The sequence below is a fragment of the Pongo abelii genome, chromosome 9 (assembly GCF_028885655.2).
Source record: "Pongo abelii isolate AG06213 chromosome 9, NHGRI_mPonAbe1-v2.0_pri, whole genome shotgun sequence".
Taxonomy (NCBI): Eukaryota; Metazoa; Chordata; class Mammalia; order Primates; family Hominidae; genus Pongo; species Pongo abelii.
The window spans coordinates 612245-638622 of NC_071994.2; the positions used below are offsets into that span (position 1 = coordinate 612245).

At 57.8% G+C, this 26378-nt stretch overlaps 1 protein-coding gene across 10 annotated transcripts in view; it reads left to right on the plus strand.

Moving 5' to 3' along the window:
* EPS8L2 (EPS8 signaling adaptor L2) overlaps positions 1-5460 on the plus strand; it is a 22605-nt gene extending 17145 nt beyond the window's left edge. For 5 of the 10 annotated variants that reach the window (XM_063727874.1, XM_024254453.3, XM_063727876.1 and 2 more), the window contains 9 exons: positions 51-199; positions 324-456; positions 956-1068; positions 2436-2541; positions 3438-3557; positions 3814-3886; positions 4042-4222; positions 4359-4491; positions 4641-5460. In XM_063727874.1, the coding sequence (XP_063583944.1) occupies positions 51-199; positions 324-456; positions 956-1068; positions 2436-2541; positions 3438-3557; positions 3814-3886; positions 4042-4222; positions 4359-4491; positions 4641-4721 (1089 nt within the window). In that variant the 3' untranslated portion in view covers positions 4722-5460. 10 annotated transcript variants of the gene reach the window in all.
* The last annotated feature ends 20918 nt before the right edge of the window (positions 5461-26378 follow it).

Below are 26378 nucleotides of genomic sequence, written 5' to 3' on the forward strand. Positions count from 1 at the left end.
GGGCCAGGGTCTGTGGGCCTCAGTCCCCTCTGAACCTCACTGTGCCCCAGATTGTCAACACCTGCGGTGGCCCAGACATCGCACGCTCCGTCTCCTGCCCACTGCTCTCCCGAGATGCCGTGGACTTCCTGCGCGGCCACCTGGTCCCTAAGGAGATGTCGCTGTGGGAGTCATTGGGAGAGAGCTGGATGCGGCCCCGGTAGGGCAGGGCGGAGCGGTGCCGGGGCTTCACAGGGGGCCAGCACTGCATGGGGGCCAGCAAGGGAGTTCTGGGTGGGCCAGTTCTGGAGAGGCAGGGCTGACTTCAGGACCTCTCACCCCAGCTCCGAGTGGCCGTGGGAGCCGCAGGTACCCCTGTACGTGCCCAAGTTCCACAGCGGCTGGGAGCCTCCCATGGATGTGCTGCAGGAAGCCCCCTGGGAAGTGGAGGGGCTGGCGTCTGCCCCCATCGAGGAGGTGAGAGCACCAGCAGCCCCCATCCCCACCCCAGCCCCAACACCACCCCTCACCAGAGCTCCCCTCCCCAAGCCAGACACCCACCCCTCACCAGAGCTCCCCTCCCCGGCCCCGACACCCACCCCTCCCCAGAGCTCCCCTCCCCGGCCCCGACACCCACCCCTCCCCAGAGCTCCCCTCCCCGGCCCCGACACCCACCCCTCCCCAGAGCTCCCCTCCCCGGCCCCGACACCCACCCCTCCCCAGAGCTCCCCTCCCCAGCCCACCTCCACCCACCGCCCCTTTAGCCGCAGCTCAGCTGCCCCTAGCCCCTGCCAAGAGAGGCAGCCCATGCTGGCATCACCGGGCATCAGGCTCCATCACCCTCAGTGGTGCGTCAGTCACAGGACATTAGCCCAGCCCCTGTCTTATGCCCCCTCGTCCTGGGACCCAGCCTGCCCCTGCCCTCCTTACCCAGCCCCGCCCCATGTCTAACTCAGGCCGCCCACCTTCCCCACAGGTGAGTCCAGTGAGCCGACAGTCCATACGAAACTCCCAGAAGCACAGCCCCACTTCAGAGCCCACCCCCCCAGGGGATGCCCTACCACCAGTCAGCTCCCCACATACTCACAGGTAAGCCCCCCTCAAAGTGAGGGAGCATGAAAGTGAAATCCTTCAGAACCTACAGTCTCTAAAAACATATGAGTACGCTGCCATCAGGTGGTGGCAAGTGCATTGTTCAAGTGGTTTAAAATACTTTTCCAGATTTGAAGCGGTTTTCAATTGCATGCTATATAATTAAAGGAAACATTTCAAAACTCGTGCACAAATTCTCTACCCTAATATATCAGCTCTTTCTGTGCATCCACATGTATGTTTTAGAACCAAGGTTAGAAACTACTAAACCACTGAACTTGAGTGGTTTCACCAAACACTGTCATCCTGTTGGGGCTGTTGGGACTGATTCAGACCCAACCTCTGGTAGAGCCAAAAGAGGAGACTGGGGTTCTGGGCTACTGAAGCCTCTCCCCTCCCCCCACCCCCAGCCCCAACCGTTTCCAAGCAGGACAAAGAACAAGCCCATGGCACTAGGGGAGTCCCGTCTTTCCTTGCCTCCCCTCTTCCCTTCTGTGCTCATTCCTGGTCCAGGATCTGCATGGGAAGCCCCTGACCCTGCCACACCCCAGGATTCAATTTTGTGGGAAAGGGGGGCCAGAAATCCATCTTCTAAGCAAGCATGGCCTCCCCTTGCCCACAGTGTCAGCCTGGCTCCCGTAGTCCCTGGCCTAGGACCACACTTAAAAACATTTCCACCCTTTGACTTCAGCTCCTGGTCTGTCCACCCTGGCCCTGTCCTGACAGTTCATGGCCCCTTCATTTCCCTGAGCACCTGGACACGGGAGCTGCCCTGATGACCAGGGCCACACTGACCAGGACGGACCGCCTGGCCAGGTGACAGCCACAGGCCTGCTACATGCCAAAGCCAGGACCCCTCAGCCAGGGCCAGCCCCCACGCACTTTTGAGGTGCAGGTCCCACCCCACAGAGAGGAGCTTGAGACCCTTCCTCCACTGGACCATTTGGGCTGTGTTCAGTCCTCAGAGGGGCCATGGCTCTGAAGACATGCTGGCCCTCATTGGCCAGCTGGGGGGAGCTGTGACCCTGGCGTTTCCCAGGAACGCCCCTGGCTCTGGTTCCCCTGGGGTGCCAGACTGGAGACCCCTGAGGTGGCCTGGGATGGGCCAGCCTTGCTGTACCACAGGCCCCTGCGCCACGCCCACCTCCTGCCTGCCCCGCCTCCATGCAGGGCCCCAAAGCTCTGGGGCTGTCACAGTTTCCATTCCCGGCTGACGCTGCCTGCAGCCTCTCTCCACGGTGACCTCGAGAGCAGAAAAGAGGCAGCCAGTCGTGCACCTGGGAAGCTGCTGCCCCCCAGCCACTTCCCAGGTCTCAGAGGAGACCCCCACCAGCCTGGGCCTCAGCCCCTCCTGTTCCTCACAGGGGCTACCAGCCAACACCAGCCATGGCCAAGTACGTCAAGATCCTGTACGACTTCACAGCCCGAAATGCCAACGAGCTATCGGTGCTCAAGGATGAGGTCCTAGAGGTGAGGGGCTGGAGGAGGGGGTCCAAGAGGGGGAAACAGGGCAGGGCTTCAAGGGAGGGGCTACCAGGGGAGATGGGAGCGGTCTAGGGCCAGGCTGGGTGATGCCAGGACGGGGCACGGCTGCCGGCCCCTTTCTCCAGGGTCCCCGCCCTTGGACTGTGATCGGGATCCCCAGCCTGTTGGAGGGGCCTTCCCATCTTGGGGATCCCCAAAGGCGTGCAGGGACCCCTGTGCCAGGCTGGGGGGAGCATCTGCACCACGTGGACCCAGCGGGGGCCTGTCATTCACACCCACCCAGGAGCCCCCACATCTGCACTGGCTGCATCTGCCAGCCGGAATCCAGGCCACCCACTGGGGGACAGAAAGTGGAGCAAGCTAGGGGGGAGTGGGCCACATCCACAGCCTGGCTCCGCGGCTCACGCCTGTAACCGCAGCACTGGGAAGCCAAGGCGGGAGGATCCCTTTAGCCCACGAGTTCGAGACAAGCCTGGGCAACACCTCGAAACCCCGTCTCTACAAAAAACATAAAAATTAGCTGGATGTGGTGGTGTGCACCTGTGGTCCCAGCTACTCCGGAGGCTGAGGTGGGGGTATCGCCTGAACCCAGGAGGTCGAGACTGCAGTGGGCAGTGATTGCCCCACTGCATTCCAGCCTGGGCGGCAGAGTGAGACCCTGTCTCAGAGAAAAAAAGGGTCTCCCAGACTCCCTGAGGCAGGGTGGGGGAGGAGCAGCCCAGCGAGGGTTGGAGGGGTGGAAACGGGTGCGGAGAGGATGGAGCGAAGCGGGGCTCCAGGAGACCCTAGGGCGCTCCCCGACCTCTGTAAAGCGGCGCCAGCTGGTGGTCCCAGCCCCGCAGAGGCTGGGTGTGGGGAGGGGCTGACGGCGCGCCCCGCAGGTGCTGGAGGACGGCCGGCAGTGGTGGAAGCTGCGCAGCCGCAGCGGCCAGGCTGGGTACGTGCCCTGTAACATCCTAGGCGAGGCGCGGCCCGAGGACGCCGGCGCCCCCTTCGAGCAGGTGAGCCCGCGGGGGTCCCTGGGGTCGCAGCCCCCAGCCTCCTGGAGCAGCCCCGCCTGCGCCTAGCCCCGCCCCAAGGCCAGCCCCGCGGCGGGAGAGGCTGGGGCAGGTGCAGGGCTCCCTGGGCAGAAGGGAAGGGCTGGTCCGCAGGCCGGGGCTGTAGGGGTATTGGTGGTGGTGGTGGGCGGGTGTCCCGGGCAGGTGCTGGGAGGCGGGGGCAGGGCGTGGGGAGCCTGATCGCCCCCCGCCCCCGCAGGCCGGTCAGAAGTACTGGGGCCCCGCCAGCCCGACCCACAAGCTGCCCCCAAGCTTCCCGGGGAACAAAGACGGTGAGAGCTGCTGCTTCGAGGCGGGGGTCCCGGGCCCAGGGCCAACTGGGGGAGGAAGTGTGGGGGGGTCCCTGGGCCGGGGGCGGGGTCAGGGTCAAGGCAGCGGCGGGAGCAGGGGCAAGGCAGCGGCGGGCCTGAGTCGCGCGCCCCCTCAGAGCTCATGCAGCACATGGACGAGGTCAACGACGAGCTCATCCGGAAAATCAGCAACATCAGGGCGCAGCCACAGAGGCACTTCCGCGTGGAGCGCAGCCAGCCCGTGAGCCAGCCGCTCACCTACGAGTCGGGCCCGGACGAGGTCCGCGCCTGGCTGGAAGCCAAGGCCTTCAGCCCGCGGTGAGCGGGGGCGGGGGATGAGCTGGGGCCCGGGCGAGGGGTGGGAGGCGCGGCCGAAGGTGCGCAGCGGTCGGGGCGGGGGCCAGGCAGCCTCGTCCACAGCGCGGCCCTGACGCCCACCCGCCCCCCGCCCCAGGATCGTGGAGAACCTGGGCATCCTCACCGGGCCGCAGCTCTTCTCCCTCAACAAGGAGGAGCTGAAGAAGGTGTGCGGCGAGGAGGGCGTCCGCGTGTACAGCCAGCTCACCGTGCAGAAGGCCTTCCTGGAGGTGAGCCCGCCTGCGCTCCGGCGCCACGCCCCTCCTGCCTCTGCGCCCTCCCCGCCCACGCCGGTTCCTGGGGTCGCAGAGCAGGGGGGAGGCCGGCACCCAGACCCGTGGGACCCCCGGCTGAGGATGCCCCCATTTCTCCTCCCTAGAAGCAGCAAAGTGGGTCGGAGCTGGAAGAACTCATGAACAAGTTTCATTCCATGAATCAGAGGAGGGGGGAGGACAGCTAGGCCCAGCTGCCTTGGGCGGGGGCCTGCGGAGGGGAAGCCCACCCGCAATGCATGGAGTATTATTTTTATATGTGTATGTATTTTGTACCAAGGACACGGAGGGGGTGTGGTGCTGGCTAGGGGTCCCTGCCCCTGTCTAGAGGCACAAGGCCCATCCTTAGGCCCAGCAGTACCCAAGGCCCAGCCCACACCAAGACCAATCTCAGCCAAACCTGCTGCCTGGTGGTACCAGCCCCTTGTCCACCTTCTTCTGAAGCCACAGAACTCCCTGGGGCTGGGGCCTCTTTCTCTGTCCTCCCCTCACCTGGGGAGTCCTGGCCCCTGTGATGCTCCCCTATCCCCACCCACTTCTACATCCATCCACACCCCAGGGTGGGCTGGAGCTCCAGGCTGGCGGGGCTGATCCCCGCACATACGCAGGGTTCTGCTCCCTGAGGGGGGCCTGGGAGGGGCTCCAGCAGGAGGCCATGGCTGCCATTCAGGGGAAAGTGGGGGGACGACACACACTTGACCTGCAAGGGCCAACGACGCAGGGGACACCGTGCCGGCTTCAGACACTCCCGGCGCCCACCCTCACAGGCACAGGACTGGAGCTTTCTCCAGCCAAGTTTCAGGCCACTGATCCTCGCATGGTGTTGGGGGTGCCGGTGTGTTTTGGTGCCTGGACTTGAGTCTCACCCTACAGATAAGAGGTGGCTGAGGCATCAGGGCTAAGCAATTAAACCAGTTAAGTCTCCCAGGAGCCGTGTGTCTCAGTTCCCTGGGAGCGGAAGTGGGTCCTGGAGCCCCCGGAAACTGCACCTTTTCTAAGCACTGCCAGGCAGAGGGCCGGCCGGCCGCCAGGCTGCTCTGCCCCTGAGCCCAGAGGGGACCCTGCCCACTTCTCTTCCTGTGGCCCTCCCAGGCCCGGCGACCAGAAGGCCCAAAGTGTGTCACCCAAGCCCGGCTTTCGCTGGGCACAACCCTAGTGGGAGCGGTGGGGACAGAGCCAGCTCAGCCAGACGGTCGGCAGGCCCCAGGAGGGCCATGAGTCAGAGGGCAAGGCCGAAACTGGATTTGGAGATCTTAGCCCAGGCTGACGGGGGTTCCCAAGAAGGGGGAGCAGGCCACACTCAGCGCCCTGCCTGGGAGGGGCACCTGACCGCCCATCTGGCGTCCACCTGAGCCGCACCCTTGGAAGGGCCTTTGGTGCCCTCTGCCGGCCGCTCCATGTGCTGCCGTGGGTGGCCGCTAGGGGTGTCCTCGCCCTGGATTGGTGGCAGGGGGCAACCCACAACCCACGTGTCCCCATAGCAGCCGTGAACCCAACCCTGGTGCGGAGCATCCGGGGAGGCAGTCCTGGGGTCTTGGCCTGGGCAGGGGCGACTGTGGGGCTGGGCTGGGGGGGGCGTGTCCCTTGCCTGGTCCACCACCCAGCCAGGCCTGGACACCAGGCCACAGAAGCCCTGACTCAGCTCAGGCCACACTGGGCCAATTCTTAACCACAGTGTCCGGTCGGGGCAGCAGGGAGTGTCTGGTGCCCTCTGAGCCACGACCCAGGCTTGATGGCCACCACCGCTCCTCCAGGCCCCCGGAAGAGGCCCCCCCACCCTGTCAGAGGGACCCTGCAGAGAGAGAGACAGGCCCAAGAGGAAAAGGGGAGGGATGGGAGCACCGGCCCTCCTCCCTGCAACCTGCAGCTCCCGCTGCCTGCTGAGCCACCACCTCAGGACAGGGATAGGCACCAGGGCTACATCTGCTCCAAAAGGGGCCTCTGTGGGCCCCAGGATGCCAGGCCTTGGAAGTGAGGGAGGCTGCCCACTCCCCGACCACCCCCAGCAACAGGGCCCTGCCTCCACCAGGATGGTCTGGGCTTCATATGCAGCCTCCAGGCTGGGCTGCTCAGCTCCTGAGGGCCTCAGATCTACACCTGCTTCCTCAGCCCCCTCTCTGCCCACCTCCCCCAGCCCCATTTAGAGCCCCCCCACCTGCTGTGCCCCACTCTGCCTCCTGCACAGCTGAGGAGGCCCCAGGAAGCCAGACCCCCAGACTCCAACCCCCAGATCCCAGCCCTAGGCCCCAAGCAGGCTCCCACCCCAGGAGCCCTGAGTCTGAGGCACCTTGGCCCCAGCTGTCTGCTCAGACCTCTGGGCTTCCAGAAATTACCTCCCGTTTCTTCCAAGGGGCTTCCTGCCACGTCCTGAGACCCCCTCAAGAGCAGATGGGACCACCGACCCCACCGGCCTGGTGATGGGCACAGGGTTACCCAGCATCGGGTGGGCCGGCTCTCTGTGTCCCCTCTGGCCGCCCGCCCCAGGGGTGAGGATTGCCCCCTTTCCTGCCCTGAGGGCATCACTGTTGGGGGCCTGTGGTGTTTTGAGTGCTGCCTGCGGCCTCTGGAGGCCCCAGCGGCAGCCCCATGAGGTAGGCGTGGATGAGAATGACCTGTAGAGGGGCCAGGTCACCTGCTCGAGGCCCGAGTTTGGGGCAGGGGCTGGGGTTAACATGCAATCTCTCTCAGTTCCAACGTGTCCTTAACCACTCATCCCCTCCCCGGCCTCCCTACCCACCTCCCCATCAGGCAGGTCCATAGAAAGAAGGAGGGTCTGCTGGTGCTGGCCCCGGTGGGGCCGGGGTTGCCGAGGGTCTGGCCATGGATGTGGGAGAGTCCACACTGGGTGAGGAGGGAGGGCGGGGCTTTGAACCTCAGACCTCAGGGTGGGTGACCTGAGCTGCCAGTGGGGCCGCCAGTAGCCACAAGCAAATATCTCCACCAACAAGGCCTGTCTGTCTCAGGACAAGCATGTCTTTGTGGCGCTTGCTCCCCTTCTGTCCTCCCCCACAGCTGGCCCTGTCCGCCCATGCCCAGTCAGGCCCCGCAGGACCCAATAGGGGCTTCCCATGCCATTTAGAAAGGGCTGTCTCTTTAAAAAAAAAAAAAAAAAAAAAATCACAAAACAGTTGATTTCCCAAGAGGTTGACACAGCAGCACGTGCGGTAAGATGTTCCTCACACCTGTGGGGATGCCACAGTCCCAGCCCGGGGCACCCGTTACCCGGGAAGGTGGTGAGAGTGGTGCTGGGAAAATGTGTGGAGAAACACAACAGGGACCCCCCACTAACCCCACAAAGCTGAACCAGCCCCAGCAGTACTAGACGTCATGAGAGGCAAAATGACCGAGTTCACAGAAGATACCAGGATATCCATGTGACAAAGCGGAAGAAGAATTTTCTGTACAAAACTTCAAAAGCAGCGGATGCCAGGCGCGGCAGCTCACGCCTGTAATCCCAGCACTTTGGAAGGCCGAGGCAGGTGGATCACCTGAGGTCAGGAGTTTAAGACTAGCCTGGCCAACCTGGTGAAACCCCATCTCTACTAAAAATACAAAAATTAGCCGGGCATGGTGGCGCGTGCCTGTAATCCCAGCTACTCGGGAGGTTGAGGCAGGAGACTCACTTGAACCCAGGGGGCAGAGGTTGCAGTGAACCAAAATCATGCCACTTCACTCCAGCAAAAGAGCAAAAGAGCAAAACTCTGTTTCAAAAATAAAATTATGAAAATTTAAAAAAAGGAGTCAATGAATTTGATTTTGGCAAAATTAAAGACTTGCAGCCAGGCGCAGTAGCTCACACCTGTAATCCCAGCACCTTGGGAGGCCAAGGCAAAGGATAGCTTGAGCCCAGGGGTTCGAGACCAGCCTGGGCAAATGGCTAGACCCTGTCTCTACAAAAAAAAATTATTAGGCCGGGCGCGGTGGCTCACACCTGTAATCCCAGCACTTTGGGAGGCCAAGGTGGGCAGATCACGAGGTCAGGAGATTGAGACTATCCTGGCTAACACGGTGAAACCTCGTCTCTACTAAAAGTACAAAAAATTAGCCGGGCATGGTTGTGGGCACCTGTAGTCCCAGCTACTCAGGAGGCTGAAGCACGAGAATCGATTGAACTTGGGAGGTGGAGGTTGCAGTCAGCAGAGATCGCGCCACTGCACTCCAGCCTGGGCAACAGAGAGAGACTCTGTCTCAAAAAAAAGAAAAGAAAAAAAATTATTAAATTAGCCAGGCGTGCTGGTGAGTGCCTGTGGTCTCACTGCCTGTGCTACTCGGGAGGCTGAGTGGGGAGGATCCCTCGAGCCTGGGAGGCGGAGGTTGCAGTGAGCTGAGATGGCACCACTGCACTCCAGCCTGGGTGACAGAGTGAGATCCTGTCTCAAAAAAAAAATTTCTTTTTTTTTTTTTTTTTAAATAGAATTTTGCTCTGTCACCCAGGCTGGAGTGCAGCGGCGCAGTCTCGGCTCACTGCAACCTCCGCCTCCCAGGTTCAATTGATTCTCCTACCTCAGCCTCCCAAGTTGCTGAGACTACAAGCGGGTGCTACCATGTCCGGATAATTTTTTGTACTTTTAGTAGAGACAGGGTTTCACTATGTTAGCTAGAATGGTCTCAATCTCCTGACCTCATGATCAACCTGCCTTGGCCTCCCAAAGTGCTGCGATTACAGGCGTGAGCCACTGCACCCAGCCAAAAAAAAAAAAAAAAAATTTTAATGAAAACATTTTTTTAAAAGACTTGCATTCACCGAAGGCCACTTGGATGGGACGCTGACTGGCAAGCACAGCAGACACCAAGGACAGTCTCTGGGAGACCTAAGACCCTTTCAGAGCATTGTGAGCTCTAGACGGTGTTTGTTTGTTTGTTTGTTTGAGACGGAGTTTCGCTCTTGTTGCCCAGGCTGGAGTGCAGTGGCGTGATCTCGGCTCACTGCAACCTCCGTCTCCTGGGTCAAGCGATTCTCCTGCCTCAGCCTCCCGAGTAGCTGGGATTACAGGCACTTGCCACCACGCCTGGCTAGTTTTGTATTTTTAGTAGAAACGGGATTTCTCCATCTTGGTCAGGCTGATCTTGAACTCCTGACCTCAGGTGATCTGCCCACCTTGGCCTCCCAAAATGCTGGGATTACAGGCGTGAGCCACCATGCCCGGCCCTCTACACTGCTTTTATAGCAAGACTGAGAAGCAGGCCAGGCATGTGGCTCACATCTGTAATCCCAGTGCTTTGGGAGGCTGAAGCAGGTGGATTGTTTGAGCCCAGGAATTTGAGATTAGCCTGGGCAACATAGCGAGACCCTGTCTCTACTAAAAATTTAAAAATTGGCCAGGCGCAGTGGCTCAAACCTGTAATCCCAGCACTTTGGGAGGCCGAGGCGGGCGGACCACGAGGTCAGGAGCTCGAGACCATCCTGGCTAATACAGTGAAACTCCGTCTCTACAAAAAATACAAAAAATTAGCCTGGCCTGGTGGTGGGCGCCTGTAGTCCCAGCTACTCGGGAGGCCGAGGCAGGAGAATGGCGTGAACCCGGGAGGCAGAGCTTGCAGTGAGCCGAGATCGCGCCACTGCACTCCAGCCTGGGCAACAGAGTAAGACTCCATCTCAAAAAAAAAAAAAAAAAAGAAAGAAATGTAAAAATTAGCCAGGTGTGGTGATGTGCATCTGTGGTCCCAGCTACTTAGGAGGCTGATTCGAGAGAATTGTTTGAGCCCAGGAGTTCAAGGCTGCAATGAGCTGTGATGGTGCCACCGCAACTCCAGCCTGGGTGACAGAGCAAGACACTGTCTCAAAAAAAAGGGTGCTCTGGGTTGAATTATGTCCTTCCGAAATTCATATTTCAGTCCTTGTCCCAGCACCTTAGACTGTTGCCCTATTTGGGTCACCGCAGATATAATTAAGATGAGGCCATGCTGGAGTACGGTGGCCCTAATACATAAAAAGGGGAGGGCGGGCGAGGTGGCTCACACCTGTAATCCCAGCACTTTGGGAGGCTGAGGTGGGAAGATCACTTGAGGTCAAGAGTTCAAGACCATCCTGGCCAACATGGTGAAACCCAATCTCTACTAAAAATACAAAAATTAGCTGGGCGTGGTGGCGGGCGCCTGTAGTCCCAGCTACTCGGGAGGCTGAGACAGGAGAATCGCTTGAACCTGGGAGGTGGAGGTTGCAGTGAGCCAAGATCCCACCACTGCACTCCAGCCTGGGCAAAAAAAAATTAAAACAAAATAACAAATAAAAAGGGGAAACGTGGACACAGTCATGATCGGGGTGATCACCAGCGGAGGAGGAGGTTTCTACGTGCCAAGGAGCAACACGGAGCGGCAGCTCCCACAGAAGCCTGGAGAGGCCGGGAGCAGAGATTCCCACACAGCCTGGAAGGAACCAACCCTGGCCACGCCTGCATCTCAGACTCCAGCCTCTAGAACCAAAAGAGGAGACGCGTCTGTCGTCCACATCATCCAGTGTGCGGCGTTTGCCATGGCAGCCCCGTGAAACACAGAAGCCTGCCTTCTCAACCGCACTCACCTTTGCTCGAATATGGGCAGCCCCCCTTCTTCCCCGACACACACACTCATGGGGATGCCCTGGGTGGACCAGCAAACGTCACTGATTTGATGCAGTCTCACCTGGCCCAGAAGCGTAAGCATCCGGCATCCCGGGCGCCTGCTGCCCAGGTGTTGGGGCTGCCCGGGAAGAGCTGGGAGCCATGTCCCAGCCGTGACTGACCTGGCCAGCTTCCCCACGTTACTTGAAAGAACCTCTTGTGTCGAGACGTGGGTAGTCATTGTCTCCAAGATGAATAAAGTGAAAACAATGGACTGTCTTCGCTGCCGTGATAAATCTGCATTTTCCAGTAAACATTAGAGTTTTGGAAACTGCCACCATAGGCAAGGCTGCTCCACCACCTGAAGCTCTTTTTTTTTTTTTTTTTTTTTGAGACGGAGTCTCGCTCTGTCACCCAGGCTGGAGTGCAGTGACCTGACCTCATAGCTGGGACCTCATGATCTGCCTGCCTCAGCCTCCCAAAGTGCTGGGATTATAGGCGTGAGCCACTGTGCCCAGCCCTGAAGCTCCTTCTGATAGGCTCAGTTAGGGAGCGTGCATGTTCCTTATTGAAACTGGAGGGGTCAGCACTTGGGGGTCTGGGAAACCCCATGACCAAGGCAGGACATTCCAGCATCACTCACGGGCCTAAGAGCCAGTCACAGAAGGTCCACAATGATCCAGAAAGGCTATCAGGGTGCCCTTCCCTGTTCCGACTACAAATCTGGATGAAGCCAGATTTTCCTCACATACTTCACCTAGAACAATGATTCCCAGAGGCCTAGGCAGGCCCTGGGAGGAGGACCCCTGGGCCTAAGAAACCGGCATGATGGAGATTTTGCAAACGTGGATACCAATGCCACTCTGCTCACTAGATTTTTTGTTTAACAAAGATGTACTAGGCCAGGTGCAGTGGCTCACACCTGCAATCCCAGCACTTTGGCATTGCTAGGAACCCCGGCATGAGAGAGCTGCTAGCAACCCAAGCATGACAGAGATTTTGCAAACGTGGATACCAGTGCCATTCTGCTCACTAGATTTTTTGTTTAACAAAGATGTACTAGGCCAGGTGCAGTGGCTCACACCTGCAATCCCAGCACTTTGGGAGGCTGAGGCAGATGCATTACTTGAGCTCAGGAGTTTGAAACCAGCCTGGGCAGCATGGTGAAAAGCCGTCTCTGCTAAAATACAAAAATTATCCAGGAGTGGTGGCAGGCACCTGTAATCCCAGCTACCTGGGAAGCTGAGGCAGGAGAATCTCTTGAACCCGAGGCACGGAGGTTGCAGTGAGCCAAGATTGCGGCACTGCATTCCAGCTTTGGTGACAGAGCGAGACTCCGTCTAGAAAAAAAAACAAAAAAAACGCAAAAATTAGCTGGGCACGGTAGCACGTGCCTGTAGTCTCAGCTACTTGGGAGGCTGAGGCAGGAGGATCACTTAAGTGCAGGAGATGGAGGTTGCCATGATCACACCACTGCACTACAACCTAGGCAACCCAGCGAGACCCTGTCTCAAAAAAAATGTGTAACTATTTATAGAAATACGCTCTTTAAGTGTGAAAGCGCTAGGTCCCAGGACAGCCACGAAGCCACAGGTCGTTAACACAGCCAAGTGGACGCGATTGCTGGAGCCGGAACCCCGCCTGAGGGTCTTCACAGGGGCTGAGTGGGCGCCATTGCTGGAGCCGGAACCCCGCCTGAGGGTCTTCACGGGGTCTGAGTGGGCGCCACTGCTGGAGCCGGAACCCCGCCCGAGGGTCTTCACGGGATCTGACTGGGCGCCACTGCTGGAGCCGGAACCCCGCCCGAGGGTCTTCACGGGATCTGAGTGGGCGCCACTGCTGGAGCCGGAACCCCGCCTGAGGGTCTTCACGGGGGCTGAGTGGGCGCCACTGCTGGAGCCGGAACCCCGCCCGAGGGTCTTCACAGGATCTGAGTGGGCGCCACTGCTGGAGCCGGAACCCCGCCCGAGGGTCTTCACGGGGATCTGAGTGGGCGCCACTGCTGGAGCCGGAACCCCGCCCGAGGGTCTTCACGGGGGCTGAGTGGGCGCCACTGCTGGAGCCGGAACCCCGCCCGAGGGTCTTCACAGGGGCGGAGTGGGCGCCACTGCTGGAGCCGGAACCCCGCCCGAGGGTCTTCACGGGGATCTGAGTGGGCGCCACTGCTGGAGCCGGAACCCCGCCCGAGGGTCTTCACAGGGGCGGAGTGGGCGCCACTGCTGGAGCCGGAACCCCGCCCGAGGGTCTTCACGGGGATCTGAGTGGGCGCCACTGCTGGAGCCGGAACCCCGCCCGAGGGTCTTCACGGGGTCGGAGTGGGCGCCACTGCTGGAGCCGGAACCCCGCCCGAGGGTCTTCACGGGGGCTGAGTGGGCGCCACTGCTGGAGCCGGAACCCCGCCTGAGGGTCTTCACGGGGGCTGAGTGGGCGCCACTGCTGGAGCCGGAACCCCGCCCGAGGGTCTTCACGGGATCGGAGTGGGCGCCACTGCTGGAGCCGGAACCCCGCCTGAGGGTCTTCACGGGATCTGAGTGGGCGCCACTGCTGGCGCCGGAACCCCGCCCGAGGGTCTTCACGGGATCGGAGTGGGCGCCACTGCTGGCGCCGGAACCCCGCCCGAGGGTCTTCACAGGGGCTGAGTGGGCGCCATTGCCGGAGCCGGAATCCCTCCTGAGGGTCTTCACGGGGGCTGAGTGGGCGCCACTGCTGGCGCCGGAACCCCGCCCGAGGGTCTTCACGGGATCGGAGTGGGCGCCACTGCTGGCGCCGGAACCCCGCCCGAGGGTCTTCACAGGGGCTGAGTGGGCGCCATTGCCGGAGCCGGAATCCCTCCTGAGGGTCTTCACGGGGGCGGAGTGGGCGCCACTGCTGGAGCCGGAACCCCGCCTGAGGGTCTAAACGGGGTCGGAGTGGGCGCCATTGCTGGAGCCGGAACCCCGCCCGAGGGTCTTCACAGGATCTGAGTGGGCGCCACTGCTGGCGCCGGAACCCCGCCCGAGGGTCTTCACAGGGGCTGAGTGGGCGCCACTGCTGGCGCCGGAACCCCGCCCGAGGGTCTAAACGGGATCTGAGTGGGCGCCACTGCTGGAGCCGGAACCCCGCCCGAGGGCCTAAACGGGATCTGAGTGGGCGCCACTGCTGGAGCCGGAACCCCGCCTGAGGGTCTTCACGGGGGCTGAGTGGGCGCCATTGCTGGAGCCGGAACCCCGCCTGAGGGTCTTCACGGGATCTGACTGGGCGCCACTGCTGGAGCCGGAATCCCTCCTGAGGGTCTAAACGGGATCTGAGTGGGCGCCACTGCTGGAGCCGGAACCCCGCCTGAGGGTCTTCACGGGGGCTGAGTGGGCGCCATTGCTGGAGCCGGAACCCCGCCTGAGGGTCTTCACGGGGGTCGGAGTGGGCGCCACTGCTGGAGCCGGAATCCCTCCTGAGGGTCTAAACGGGATCTGAGTGGGCGCCACTGCTGGAGCCGGAACCCCGCCTGAGGGTCTTCACGGGATCTGAGTGGGCGCCACTGCTGGAGCCGGAACCCCGCCTGAGGGTCTTCACGGGGGCTGAGTGGGCGCCATTGCTGGAGCCGGAACCCCGCCTGAGGGTCTTCACGGGGTCGGAGTGGGCGCCATTGCTGGAGCCGGAACCCCGCCTGAGGGTCTTCACAGGGTCGGAGTGGGCGCCACTGCTGGAGCCGGAACCCCGCCTGAGGGTCTAAACGGGATCGGAGTGGGCGCCATTGCCGGAGCCGGAACCCCGCCTGAGGGTCTTCACGGGGGGCGGAGTGGGCGCCATTGCTGGAGCCGGAACCCCGCCTGAGGGTCTTCACGGGGTCGGAGTGGGCGCCACTGCTGGCGCCGGAACCCCGCCTGAGGGTCTTCACGGGGGCTGAGTGGGCGCCACTGCTGGAGCCGGAACCCCGCCCGAGGGTCTTCACGGGATCTGACTGGGCGCCACTGCTGGAGCCGGAACCCCGCCTGAGGGTCTTCACGGGATCTGACTGGGCGCCACTGCTGGAGCCGGAACCCCGCCCGAGGGTCTTCACGGGATCTGAGTGGGCGCCACTGCTGGAGCCGGAACCCCGCCTGAGGGTCTTCACGGGGGCTGAGTGGGCGCCACTGCTGGAGCCGGAACCCCGCCCGAGGGTCTTCACAGGATCTGAGTGGGCGCCACTGCTGGAGCCGGAACCCCGCCCGAGGGTCTTCACGGGGATCTGAGTGGGCGCCACTGCTGGAGCCGGAACCCCGCCCGAGGGTCTTCACGGGGGCTGAGTGGGCGCCACTGCTGGAGCCGGAACCCCGCCTGAGGGTCTTCACGGGGGCTGAGTGGGCGCCACTGCTGGAGCCGGAACCCCGCCCGAGGGTCTTCACGGGATCGGAGTGGGCGCCACTGCTGGAGCCGGAACCCCGCCTGAGGGTCTTCACGGGATCTGAGTGGGCGCCACTGCTGGCGCCGGAACCCCGCCCGAGGGTCTTCACGGGATCGGAGTGGGCGCCACTGCTGGCGCCGGAACCCCGCCCGAGGGTCTTCACAGGGGCTGAGTGGGCGCCATTGCCGGAGCCGGAATCCCTCCTGAGGGTCTTCACGGGGGCGGAGTGGGCGCCACTGCTGGAGCCGGAACCCCGCCTGAGGGTCTAAACGGGGTCGGAGTGGGCGCCATTGCTGGAGCCGGAACCCCGCCCGAGGGTCTTCACAGGATCTGAGTGGGCGCCACTGCTGGCGCCGGAACCCCGCCCGAGGGTCTAAACGGGATCTGAGTGGGCGCCACTGCTGGAGCCGGAACCCCGCCCGAGGGCCTAAACGGGATCTGAGTGGGCGCCACTGCTGGAGCCGGAACCCCGCCTGAGGGTCTTCACGGGGGCTGAGTGGGCGCCATTGCTGGAGCCGGAACCCCGCCTGAGGGTCTTCACGGGATCTGACTGGGCGCCACTGCTGGAGCCGGAACCCCGCCTGAGGGTCTTCACGGGGGCTGAGTGGGCGCCATTGCTGGAGCCGGAACCCCGCCTGAGGGTCTTCACGGGGGTCGGAGTGGGCGCCACTGCTGGAGCCGGAATCCCTCCTGAGGGTCTAAACGGGATCTGAGTGGGCGCCACTGCTGGAGCCGGAACCCCGCCTGAGGGTCTTCACGGGATCTGAGTGGGCGCCACTGCTGGAGCCGGAACCCCGCCTGAGGGTCTTCACGGGGGCTGAGTGGGCGCCATTGCTGGAGCCGGAACCCCGCCTGAGGGTCTTCACGGGGTCGGAGTGGGCGCCATTGCTGGAGCCGGAACCCCGCCTGAGGGTCTTCACAGGGTCGGAGTGGGCGCCACTGCTGGAGCCGGAACCCCGCCTGAGGGTCTAAACGGGATCGGAGTGGGCGCCATTGCCGGAGCCGGAACCCCGCCTGAGGGTCTTCACGGGGGGCGGAGTGGGCGCCATTGCTGGAGCCGGAACCCCGCCTGAGGGTCTTCACGGGGTCGGAGTGGGCGCCACTGCTGGCGCCGGAACCCCGCCTGAGGGTCTTCACGGGGGCTGAGGGGAAAGGAGGGCCGGGGTAGGCGTGTGGAAGGTTTTGGGGTGTGGCTTCAGGTGAGTCTTCGTTAGGATTGGGCATGTTTGAGACGGAATTGGTTCAGGACTGATGGACATAAGAAGGGTTTGGAGTGAGTCTGGAGACTGTGAGCCCAGCTGTGCTGTCCACTCACAGGTCCTAGGCAACGACTTTCAGGAAGTTCCCAAAATAAGTCACTCACAACCTCATCTTCCTGGGTAAGTTTCCTGGTATGTTCCACAGCTCAATGGTCCATTATTGTTTTTTGTTTAGTTTTGTTTTGTTTTGTTTTTTGAGGCGGAGTCTCGCTCTGTCACCCAGGCTGGAGTGCAGTGGCACCATTTCCGCTCACTACAAGCTCCGCCTCCCGGGTTCACGCCATTCTCCTGCCTCAGCCTCCCGAGTGGCTGGGACTACAGGCGCCGCCACCACGCCCGGATAATTTTTTTTTGTATTTTTAGTAGAGACGGGGTTCACCATGTTGGCCAGGATGGTCTCGATCTCCTGACCTCGTGATCCTCCCGCCTCGACCTCCCAAAGTGCTGGGATTACAGGCGGGAGCCACCGCGCCCGGCCTGTTGTGTTTTGAGACAGCGTCTCGCTCTGTTGCCCAAGCTGGAGTGCAGTGGGGCAATTGGGGTTCACTGCAGCCTCGACCTCCTGGGTTCAAGGGATCTTCCCAGCCTCCACCTCCCAAAGCGCTGGGATTATAGGCATGAGTCACTGCACCCGGCTCCATTCTTTTTTTTTTCCCCCAAAACTGGCTGTCAAGAACAAGGACAATTAAAAAAAAAAAAAAAAGAAAATTTACCATCTTAATCATTTTAATTGTACAGTTCAGTGGCATTGAGAAAGTGGAAAAACTCAAACCGTGTTCCCTCTGGTCTCACTGCACAGCAATAATCAGCACAGAGAACTTCTGTTTCTCCCCGCACACCCAGCAAGCAGCCAGCTCCGTTTTTCCTGCACACCGAGCAAGCCGTCAGCTTTGCCACAGGCACCGGCTGGGTGTTCTCCCTTTCAGTTCGCTTCTGAGGCTGTCTACCTGTAATCAGTTCGCTTCTGAGGCTGTCTACCTACAGTTGGCCCCAGATCCACAGGCTGGGGGCTCAGTCCCACAAGACTGCTCCACACTTCCCACCAGTCGTGAGTCCAGGCCTCTGGAAGGTGTCACCAAATGGCGTTAAATTGGGGTTCCCACCACTGCCCTCTTTGGGCTTGATTAATTTGCTAGAGAGGCTCACAGAACTCAGGGAAACACGTCTACCGACTTATCACAAAGAATATTTAAAAGCATAGAAAGACAGCCCGATGAAGAAACGCAGAAGGTGGGGTCTGGAAGGGCCCCGAGAGCAGGAGCTTCCGTCGCCGTGGAGTTGGGGTGCTCCACCCTCCCGGCAAGCAGAGGAGTTCCTGTTCACCTTCCTGTCGGCCCCATGTGTTCAGTTATCCGGACGTTCCCCAAACCCTGTCCTCCTGGGCCTTTTGTGGAGACTTCATTGGATAGGCATGATTGACAGCCGTGTACAAATGGGACTGGACCAAAAGGGTGTGATCTAAACCCAGCAGGGCCTGTCTGTGCAGATTCTTCCCGGCCTCTCTGTGCGGCGTTCCTTCCTCCCAGGGTGTGGGGCAGGGCCCCTTCTGAAATGGGGGTCTTGTGACCCACAGTCAGACAAGGTAGATCAGAGAACTTATTTATGGTCATCTCCAAGACAAGCGAGGGGAGGTTAGAGTCCTATTTTTAGTTTTTTGTTTGTTTGTTTGTTTTTTCTTTTTGAGACAGAGTCTTGCTCTGTTGCCCAGGCTGGAGTGCAGTGGTGTGATCTTAGCTCACTGCAACCTGCGCCTGCCGGGTTCAAACGATTCTCCTGCCTCAGCCTCTCAAGTAGCTGGGATTACAGGTGTGAGCCACTGTGCCCAGCTAATTTTTTTGTATTTTTAGTAGAGACGGGGTTTCGCCATGTTAGCCAGGCTGGTCTTGAACTCCTGACCTCAGGTGATCCGCCCGCCTCGGCCTCCCAAAGTGTTGGGATTACAGGAATGAGCCACTGCAACCGGCCTATTTTTAGGTTTTTTGGCTGGCTTTGGGGAAAAGTGGTTCTGGCCTCTATGGGAGAAAGAGGAGCCAGAGACAGGAGGGCAGAGAGAAATTTTGCTTCTAAAGGCTTAAAGCGCCTCAACATTATAACAAGAGACTGTAACAAGAGCTGTGGGAGGTAGGAGGCAGGAACCCTGCATGAAAACCTCTGTGGGGCTGGGTGTGCTGGCTCACACCTTAATCCCAGCACTTTAGGAGGCTGAGGCGGGAGGATCACTTAAGCTCAGGATTTTTTTTTTGAGATGGAGTCTTGCTCTATCGCCCAGGCTGGAGTACAGTGGTGCAATCTTGGCTCACTGCAACCTCTGCCTCCCGGGTTCAAGCGATTCTCCTGCCTCAGCCTCCTGAGTAGCTGGGATTACAGGCGCCTGCCACCACGCCTGGCTAATTTTGTATTTTGGTAGAGACGGAATTTCATCATGTTAGCCAGGCTGGTCTTGAACTCCTGACCTCAGGTGATCCGCCCTCCTCAGCTTCCCAAAGTGCTGGGATTACAGACATGAGCTGCCCTGCCCGGCTGAGCTCGGGATTTCAAGACCAGCCAGGGCAACATAGTGAGACCTTGTCTGTAAAAGCTATATATACAAGTCTATCGATACATGGATTGATTGATCTATCTAATCTGTATCTATCTATATCTACCTATCTCTGTGTATCAATCTACCTGCCTATGTATCTATGTCATTCTAATCTATCTATATCTGTCACTCTGTCTATATCCATTATCTAATTTATCAGAATATCACAGGATTAAGTATACTCATAATGTTGTACAGCCATCATCACTACCATCTCCAGAACTTTCTCATTTTGCAAAACTGAAACTCTGTCCTCATAAAACACCCACTCCCCATTTCCCTCCTTCAGTCCCTGGCACCCACCATTCTGCTTTCTGCCTCTATGGGACCACTCTCTGGACCTCAGATGACTGAATCGCACGGTGCTTGTCCTTTCGGGACTGGCTTGTTTCACTCAGCGTAATATCCTCAAGGTTCATCCGTGTTATAGCCTATGTAAGTATTCCCCTCCTTTTTTTATTCTTTTTTTTTTTTTTTTTTGAGATGGGAGTCTGGCTGTGTCACCTAGGGCTGGAGTGCAGTGGCTCGATCACAGCTCACTCCAACCTCTGCCTCCCAGGTTCAAGTGATTCTCCTGCCTCAGCTTTCCAAATAGCTGAGATTACAGGTGCCCGTCACCATGCCCAGCTAATTTTTGTATTTTTAGTACAGATGGGGTTTCACCATGTTGGTCAGGCTGGTCTCAAACTCCTGACCTCGTGATCCGCCCACCTCGGTGCTTGGTGACTTATACCCGTAATCTCAGCACTTTGGGAGGCCAAAGTGGGCAGATTGCCTGAGGTCGAGAGTTCGAGACCAGCCTGACCAACATGGGGAAACCCCGTCTCTACTAAAAATACAAAATTAGCTGAGTGTAGTGGTGCATGCCTGTAATCCCAGCTACTTGAGAGGCTGAGGCAGGAGAATCGCTTGAACCTGGGAGGCAGAAGTTGTGGTGAGCTGAGATCGCGCCATTGCACTCCAGCCTGGGCAACAGGAGCGAAACTCCATCTCAAACCAAAAAAAAAAAAAGAATTCAAGGCGAGTCCATAATGTGAAAACAAGTTTATCAGGCCAGGCGCGGTAGCTCACGCCTGTAATCCCAGCACTTTGGGAGGCTGAGGCGGGTGGATCACCTAAGATCAGGAGTTCGAGACCAGTTTGGCTAACATGGTGAAACCTCGTCTCTACTAAAAACACAAAAATCAACCAGGTGTTGTGGTGTGTGCCTGCAGTCCCAGGTACTTGGGAGGCTGAGGCAGGAGAATCACCTGAACCCAGGAGGTGGAGGTTGAGGGGAGCCGAGATCATACCATTGCACTCCAGCCTGAACAACAAGAACAAGACTCCATCTCAAAAAAAAAAAAAAAAGAATAAATAGAAAAGTTTATCAGAGAAGTAAAGAAACTGAAAGATGTCTACTCCATAGGCAGAGCAGGGGCCTGGGGCATGGGCTGTTCTACTGAGCATACTTAGGGTTCTTTCTTGATTATATGCTAAACAAGGGGTGGATTATTCATGAGTTTTCCAGGAAAGGGGTGGGTAGTTCCCAGAACTGAGGGTTCCTCCTCTTTTAGATTATATAGAGTAACTTTCTGACATTGCCATGGCATTTGTAAACTCTCATGGCCCTGGTGGGAGTGTCTCTTAGCATGCTAATGCATTATCATTAGCTCATAATGAGCAGTGAGGACGACCAGAGGTCATTTTTTTTTTCTTTTTTTTCCGAGATGGAGTCTTGCTCTGTTGCCCAGGCTGGAATGCAGTGGCGTGATCTGGGCTCACTGCAAGCTCCGCCTCCTGGGTTCACGCCATTCTCCTGCCTCAGCCTCCCCAGTAGCTGGGACTACAGGCGCCTGCCACCTCGCCTGGCTAATTTTTTGTATTTTTAGTAGCGACAGGGTTTCACCGTATTAGCCAGAATGGTCTCGATCTCCTGACCTCGTGATCCGCCTGCCTTGGCCTCCCAAAGAGCTGGGATTACAGGCGTGAGCCACCATGCCCGGCCGACCAGAGGTCACTTTCATCACCATCTTGGTTTTGGTAGGGTTAGACTTCTTTATCATGACCTGTTTTATCAGCAAGGTCTTTGTGACCTGTATCTTGTGCTGACTTCCTATCTCATCCAATGACTAAGAATGCCTGACCTCCTGGGAATGCAGCCCAGCATGTCTCAGACTCATTTTACCCCACCTCTATTCAAGATGGATTTGCTCTGGTTCAAACACCTCTGACACCTTGGCCTCCAAAGCACTGGGAATGCAGGTGTGAGCTGCCACACTCTGTGTGTATGTGGGCCTTCTTTCACTCACCACATCCCTTGGGGGCCATCCCTTTGTATAGTGGCCAATGGTCCCCTTTGTGGAGAGGCTGAATCCCTTTGTATGGTGGGCAGTGCTCCACTTTGTGGAGAGGCTGCTCCCCTTTGTATAGTGGGTGATGCTCCCTTTGTATGGTGGGCAGTGCTCCCTTTGTGGAGGGGCTGTTCCCTTTTTGTATGGTGCGTAGTGCTCCCTTTGGTGGGTAGTGCTCCACTTTGTATAGTGGGCAGTGATCCCTTTGTATAGTGGGTAGTGCTCTCCTTTGTGGAGGGGCTGCTCCCCTTTGTATGGTAGGCAGTGCTCCCTTTCTATGGTGGGTAGTGCTCCACTTTGTGGAAGGGCTGCAGTTTGGCCCATTCTCCTGCTGATGGACATTTGGGTTGTTTCCAGTTTGGACCTTTTGTCAATAAAGCCACTATGAAGATCTGTGTGCCAATCTTCTTGTGGATAACTTTTTATTGAGGAGTGGAACTGCCAGTTCCCATGGTAAGTACATGCTTAAGTTTATGAGAAACCATAGGACCATTTTCCACAGCTCATTTTGTTCCACTTTCTTCTTTCTTTCTTTTTTTTTTTTTTTTGAGGTGGAGTCTCGCTCTGTTGCCCAGGCTGGAGTGCAGTAGTGCAATCTTGGCTCACTGCAACCTCCGCCCCCCAGGTTCAAGCAATCCTCCTGCCTCAGCTTCCCTAGTAGCTGGGATTACAGGAACATGCCACAAAGCCTGGCTTTTTTTTTTTTTTTTTTTTTTTTTTTTGGAGACGGAGTCTCGCTGTGTCACCCAGGCTGGAGTGCAGTGGCGCGATCTCGGCTCACTGCAAGCTCTGCCTCCCGGGTTCATGCCATTCTCCTGCCTCAGCCTCCCAAGTAGCTGGGACTACAGGCACCTGCCACCATGCCCGGCTAATTTTTTGTATTTTTAGTAGAGACAGCGTTTCACTGTGTTAGCCAGGATGGTCTCGATCTCCTGACCTTGTGATCCACCTGCCCCGGCCTCCCAAAGAGCTGGGATTAGAGGCGTGAGCCACCGCGCCCGGCCTAATTTTTGTATTTTTAGTAAAGACGGGGTTTCGCCATGTTGGCCAGGCTGGTCTCGAACTCCTGACCACAGGTGATCACCTGTCTCGACCTCCCAAAGTGCTGGGATTACAGGCGCGAGCCACCGTACCCAGCCTTTGTACCACTTTCATTCCCACTAGCAGAGCATGGGTGTTCCTGGAGCGCCACGTCCTCACCGGCACTTGGTGTTGCCAGTCTTTTGTTCTCACTATGATCCATGTGGACAGATCTCATGGTGGTTTTCATTTGCATTTCCCTAATAAATACTGTATACCACCAAGCTTGTCCAGCCCTTGGCCTGCAGGCCGCATGTGGCCCAACGCAAATTCACAACCTTTCTTAAAACATGAGATTTTTTATTTGCAATTTTTTTAAAGCTCATCAGTTATTGTTAGTATATTTTACATGTGGCCCAAGACAGTTCTTCCAGTGTGGCAAGGGAAGACAAAAGATGGCTACCTGCTCTATACCTTCTTCTGTGATGTATATTTCCTATTTTTGCATTTCAATGGAGAGAAGAAAGTCCTCTCAACAGATGCTGGAACAGGTGGAGAAAAACTACGTTCCATACCCAGGTCATGGAGACAAAAATCAAGGGGGCCAGGCGCGGTAGAGAAAAACCACCTTCCACTTCTAGGTCACGGAGACAAAAATCAAGGGGGCCCTGTGCAGTGGCTCATGCCTGTAATCCCAGCACTTTGGGAGGCCAAGGTAGGAGGATTGCTTGAGCTCAGGAGTTCAAGACCAGCCTGGGCAATACAGTAAGACCCCATGTCTACAGATAATGCGAAAATTAGCCAGTCATGGTGGCGAGCACCTGTAATTCCAGTACTTTGGGAGGCCAAGGCTGGAGGATCACTTGAGGCCAGGAGTTGGAGACTAGTCTGGGAAACATAAGGACTACCTGTCCTTATAGAAAATTTTAAAAATTAGCCAGGCACAGTGGTGTGCATCTGTAGTCCCAGCTACTCAGGAGGCTGAGGTGGGAGGATTGCATGAGCCGGGGAGGTGGAGGCTGCAGTGAGCAATGATCACACCACTGCACTCCAGCCTGAGTGACCGAGCTAGACCCCGTCTCAAAAAAACAAAAACAAGGCCGGGCACGGTGGCTCACACCTGTAGTCCCAGCTCTTTGGGAGGCCGGGGCGGGTGGATCACGAGGTCAGGAGATTGAGACCATCCTGGCTAACACAGTGAAACCCCGTCTCTACTAAAAATACAAAAAATTAGCTGGGCGTGGTGGTGGGCGCCTGTAGTCCCAGCTACTCGGGAGGCTGAGGCAGGAGAATGTCATGAACCTGGTAGGCGGAGTTTGCAGTGAGCAGAGATTGTGCCACTGCACTCCAGCCTGGGCAACAGAGCAAGACTCCGTCTCAAAAACAAAACAAAAAAAACTGGAGTGGCCTCAAAGACTCTAACATAACAGCTGAAAACCAAGACCATCATAAGAAAATATTTTTGTCGGCTGGGGGTGGTGGCTCACGCCTATAATCCCAGCACTTTGGGAGGCTGAGGCGGGCGGATCACGAGGTCAGGAGATTGAGACCATCCTGGCTAACACGGTGAAACCTTGTCTCTACTAAAAATACAAAAGTTAGCTGGGCGTTGGCCGGGCGCAGTTGCTTAACGCCTGTAACCCCAGCACTTTGGGAGGCCGAGGCAGGTGGATCACGAGGTCAGGAGTTCAAGATCAGCCTGGGCAACACAGTGAAACCCCGTCTCTACTAAAAATACAAAAGTAGCCGGGCATGGTGGCCCATGCCTGTAATCCCAGCTACTCGGAAGGCTGAGGCAGGAGAATCGCTTGAACCTGGGAGGCGGAGGATGCGGTGAGCTGAGATCACACCATTGCACTCCAGCCTGGGCAACAAGAGTAAATCTCCATCTCACCCAAAAAAAAAAAAAAATTTTTTTTGTCACTTTGGAGCAAGCAAAGACTTCTTAGAGAAGATACCAAAAAAGAGGAGTAAATATAAAATTAAAACTTGATAAATTGAACTTAATCAAAATAAAAAGCTAATGTTCATTAAAGACACTATTAAAATGAAAAGGGAACACATGCTGAGAGGAAGTATTGAAACCACCTTTGCAAAATTATAACTAAGGAAATTATGACAGTGAAAGATAACAGACTTAACCAATTCCATCTTGCTTCTAACCTTCAAACGGTCCTTGTCCATTACTGGCCATAGGCCAAACAAGTCTTGGGAAGGAATTTAATTTATAGTTTAAATAACAGCCCTTCCCCAAAACTAGACTGTTCTTGTAAAATGAATGAAAGGCCACCAGCCACCAAGTTAGGATGAGAGGGGCTGGAAGTCTAAATATTATCAGCCATTATTCTGGAGGGCATAAGATAAGATTTGCAACTTCCCCAATTACTCGTAAAGATATCAACACTATTGTAAACCTAGGGTTGGCCTTTTTTTTTTTTTAATGGAGTCTCGTTCTGTAGCCCAGGTTGGTGTACAGAGGGACAATCTTGGCTCACTGCAACCTTCACCTCCCAGATTCAAGCCATTCTCCTGCCTCAGCCTCCCACGTAGCTGGGATTACAGCCGTGTGCCACCACGCCTGGCTAATTTTGTATTTTTAGTAGAGACGGGGTTTCGCATGTTGGCCACGCTGGTCTCCAACTCCTGACCTCAAGTGATCGCCTGCCTTGGCCTTTCAATATGCTGGGATTCCGGGTGTGAGCCACCGCGTCAGCCTAGGATTTGCCTTTTAAGAAGTCTTTCTGCCGGGCGCGGTGGCTCACGCCTGGAATCCCAGCACTTTGGGACACTGAGGTGGGCGGATCACGAGGTCAGGAAATCGAGACCATCCTGGCCAACATGATGAAATCCCGTCTGTACTAAAAATACAAAAATTAGCCGGGCGTGGTGGTGCGCGCCTGTAATTCCAGCTACTCGGGAGGCTGAGGCAGGAAAATCGCTCGAACCCGGGAGGCGGAGGTTGTAGTTAGCCAAGATCGCGCCACTGCACTTCAGCCTGGGCAACAAGGGCGAGATTCCGTCTCAAAAAAAAAAAAGTCAGGTTTTTGCATTTCTGACAACCGGATGACCCCACCTGGACCTGCCAACCAGTTGTGTGGCCTCTACCCACGGACTGACTCAGCATAAGCGGACAGCTTTGACTCCCTGTGATTTCATCCCTAGCTGACCAGTCAGCACTCCTGACTCACTGGCCCCCTACCCACCAAATTATCCTTAAATACTGGGATCTCCGAGTTTTGGGGAATCTGATTTGAGGAATAAAACTCTGGTCTCCCGAACAGTCGGCTGTGTGTGAATTATGCTTTCTCTATTGCAATTCCCCTGTCTTGAAAATAGACTCTGTCCCGGCAGCGGGCAAGGCGAACCCATGGGGCGGTTACAGTGTCTGCAACGCAGACACAAGCGACAGAGACTTGATCAGAACATACAAGGAACCCTGCAAGTCAGCGATGGTAAGAAGCGGGGCAGCTGGGCCTCCTACGCCTGCCTCGCCGTTCGGCCCCCCGGACACCTCTGGGCTTAGGACTCGGGGGAACAGATTCCCAGAAGCAGGTTCCCCGCCGCGTCCGGCGCCCGGCTCTGCAGCCGCCCCCTGCTCTGCCTCCTGCACCCGCAGGGCGTCCCCCGCCACTCCCTCCCCTGCTTCCTGCAGCGGTCCCCGACCCCAGTCCTCGCCCCACCATGGATCCCGCATCGCCGGGTTCGGCCCTGGCGGGTTCGGCCCCGCAGGGTCGGCGCCCGGGCCGGGTCCAT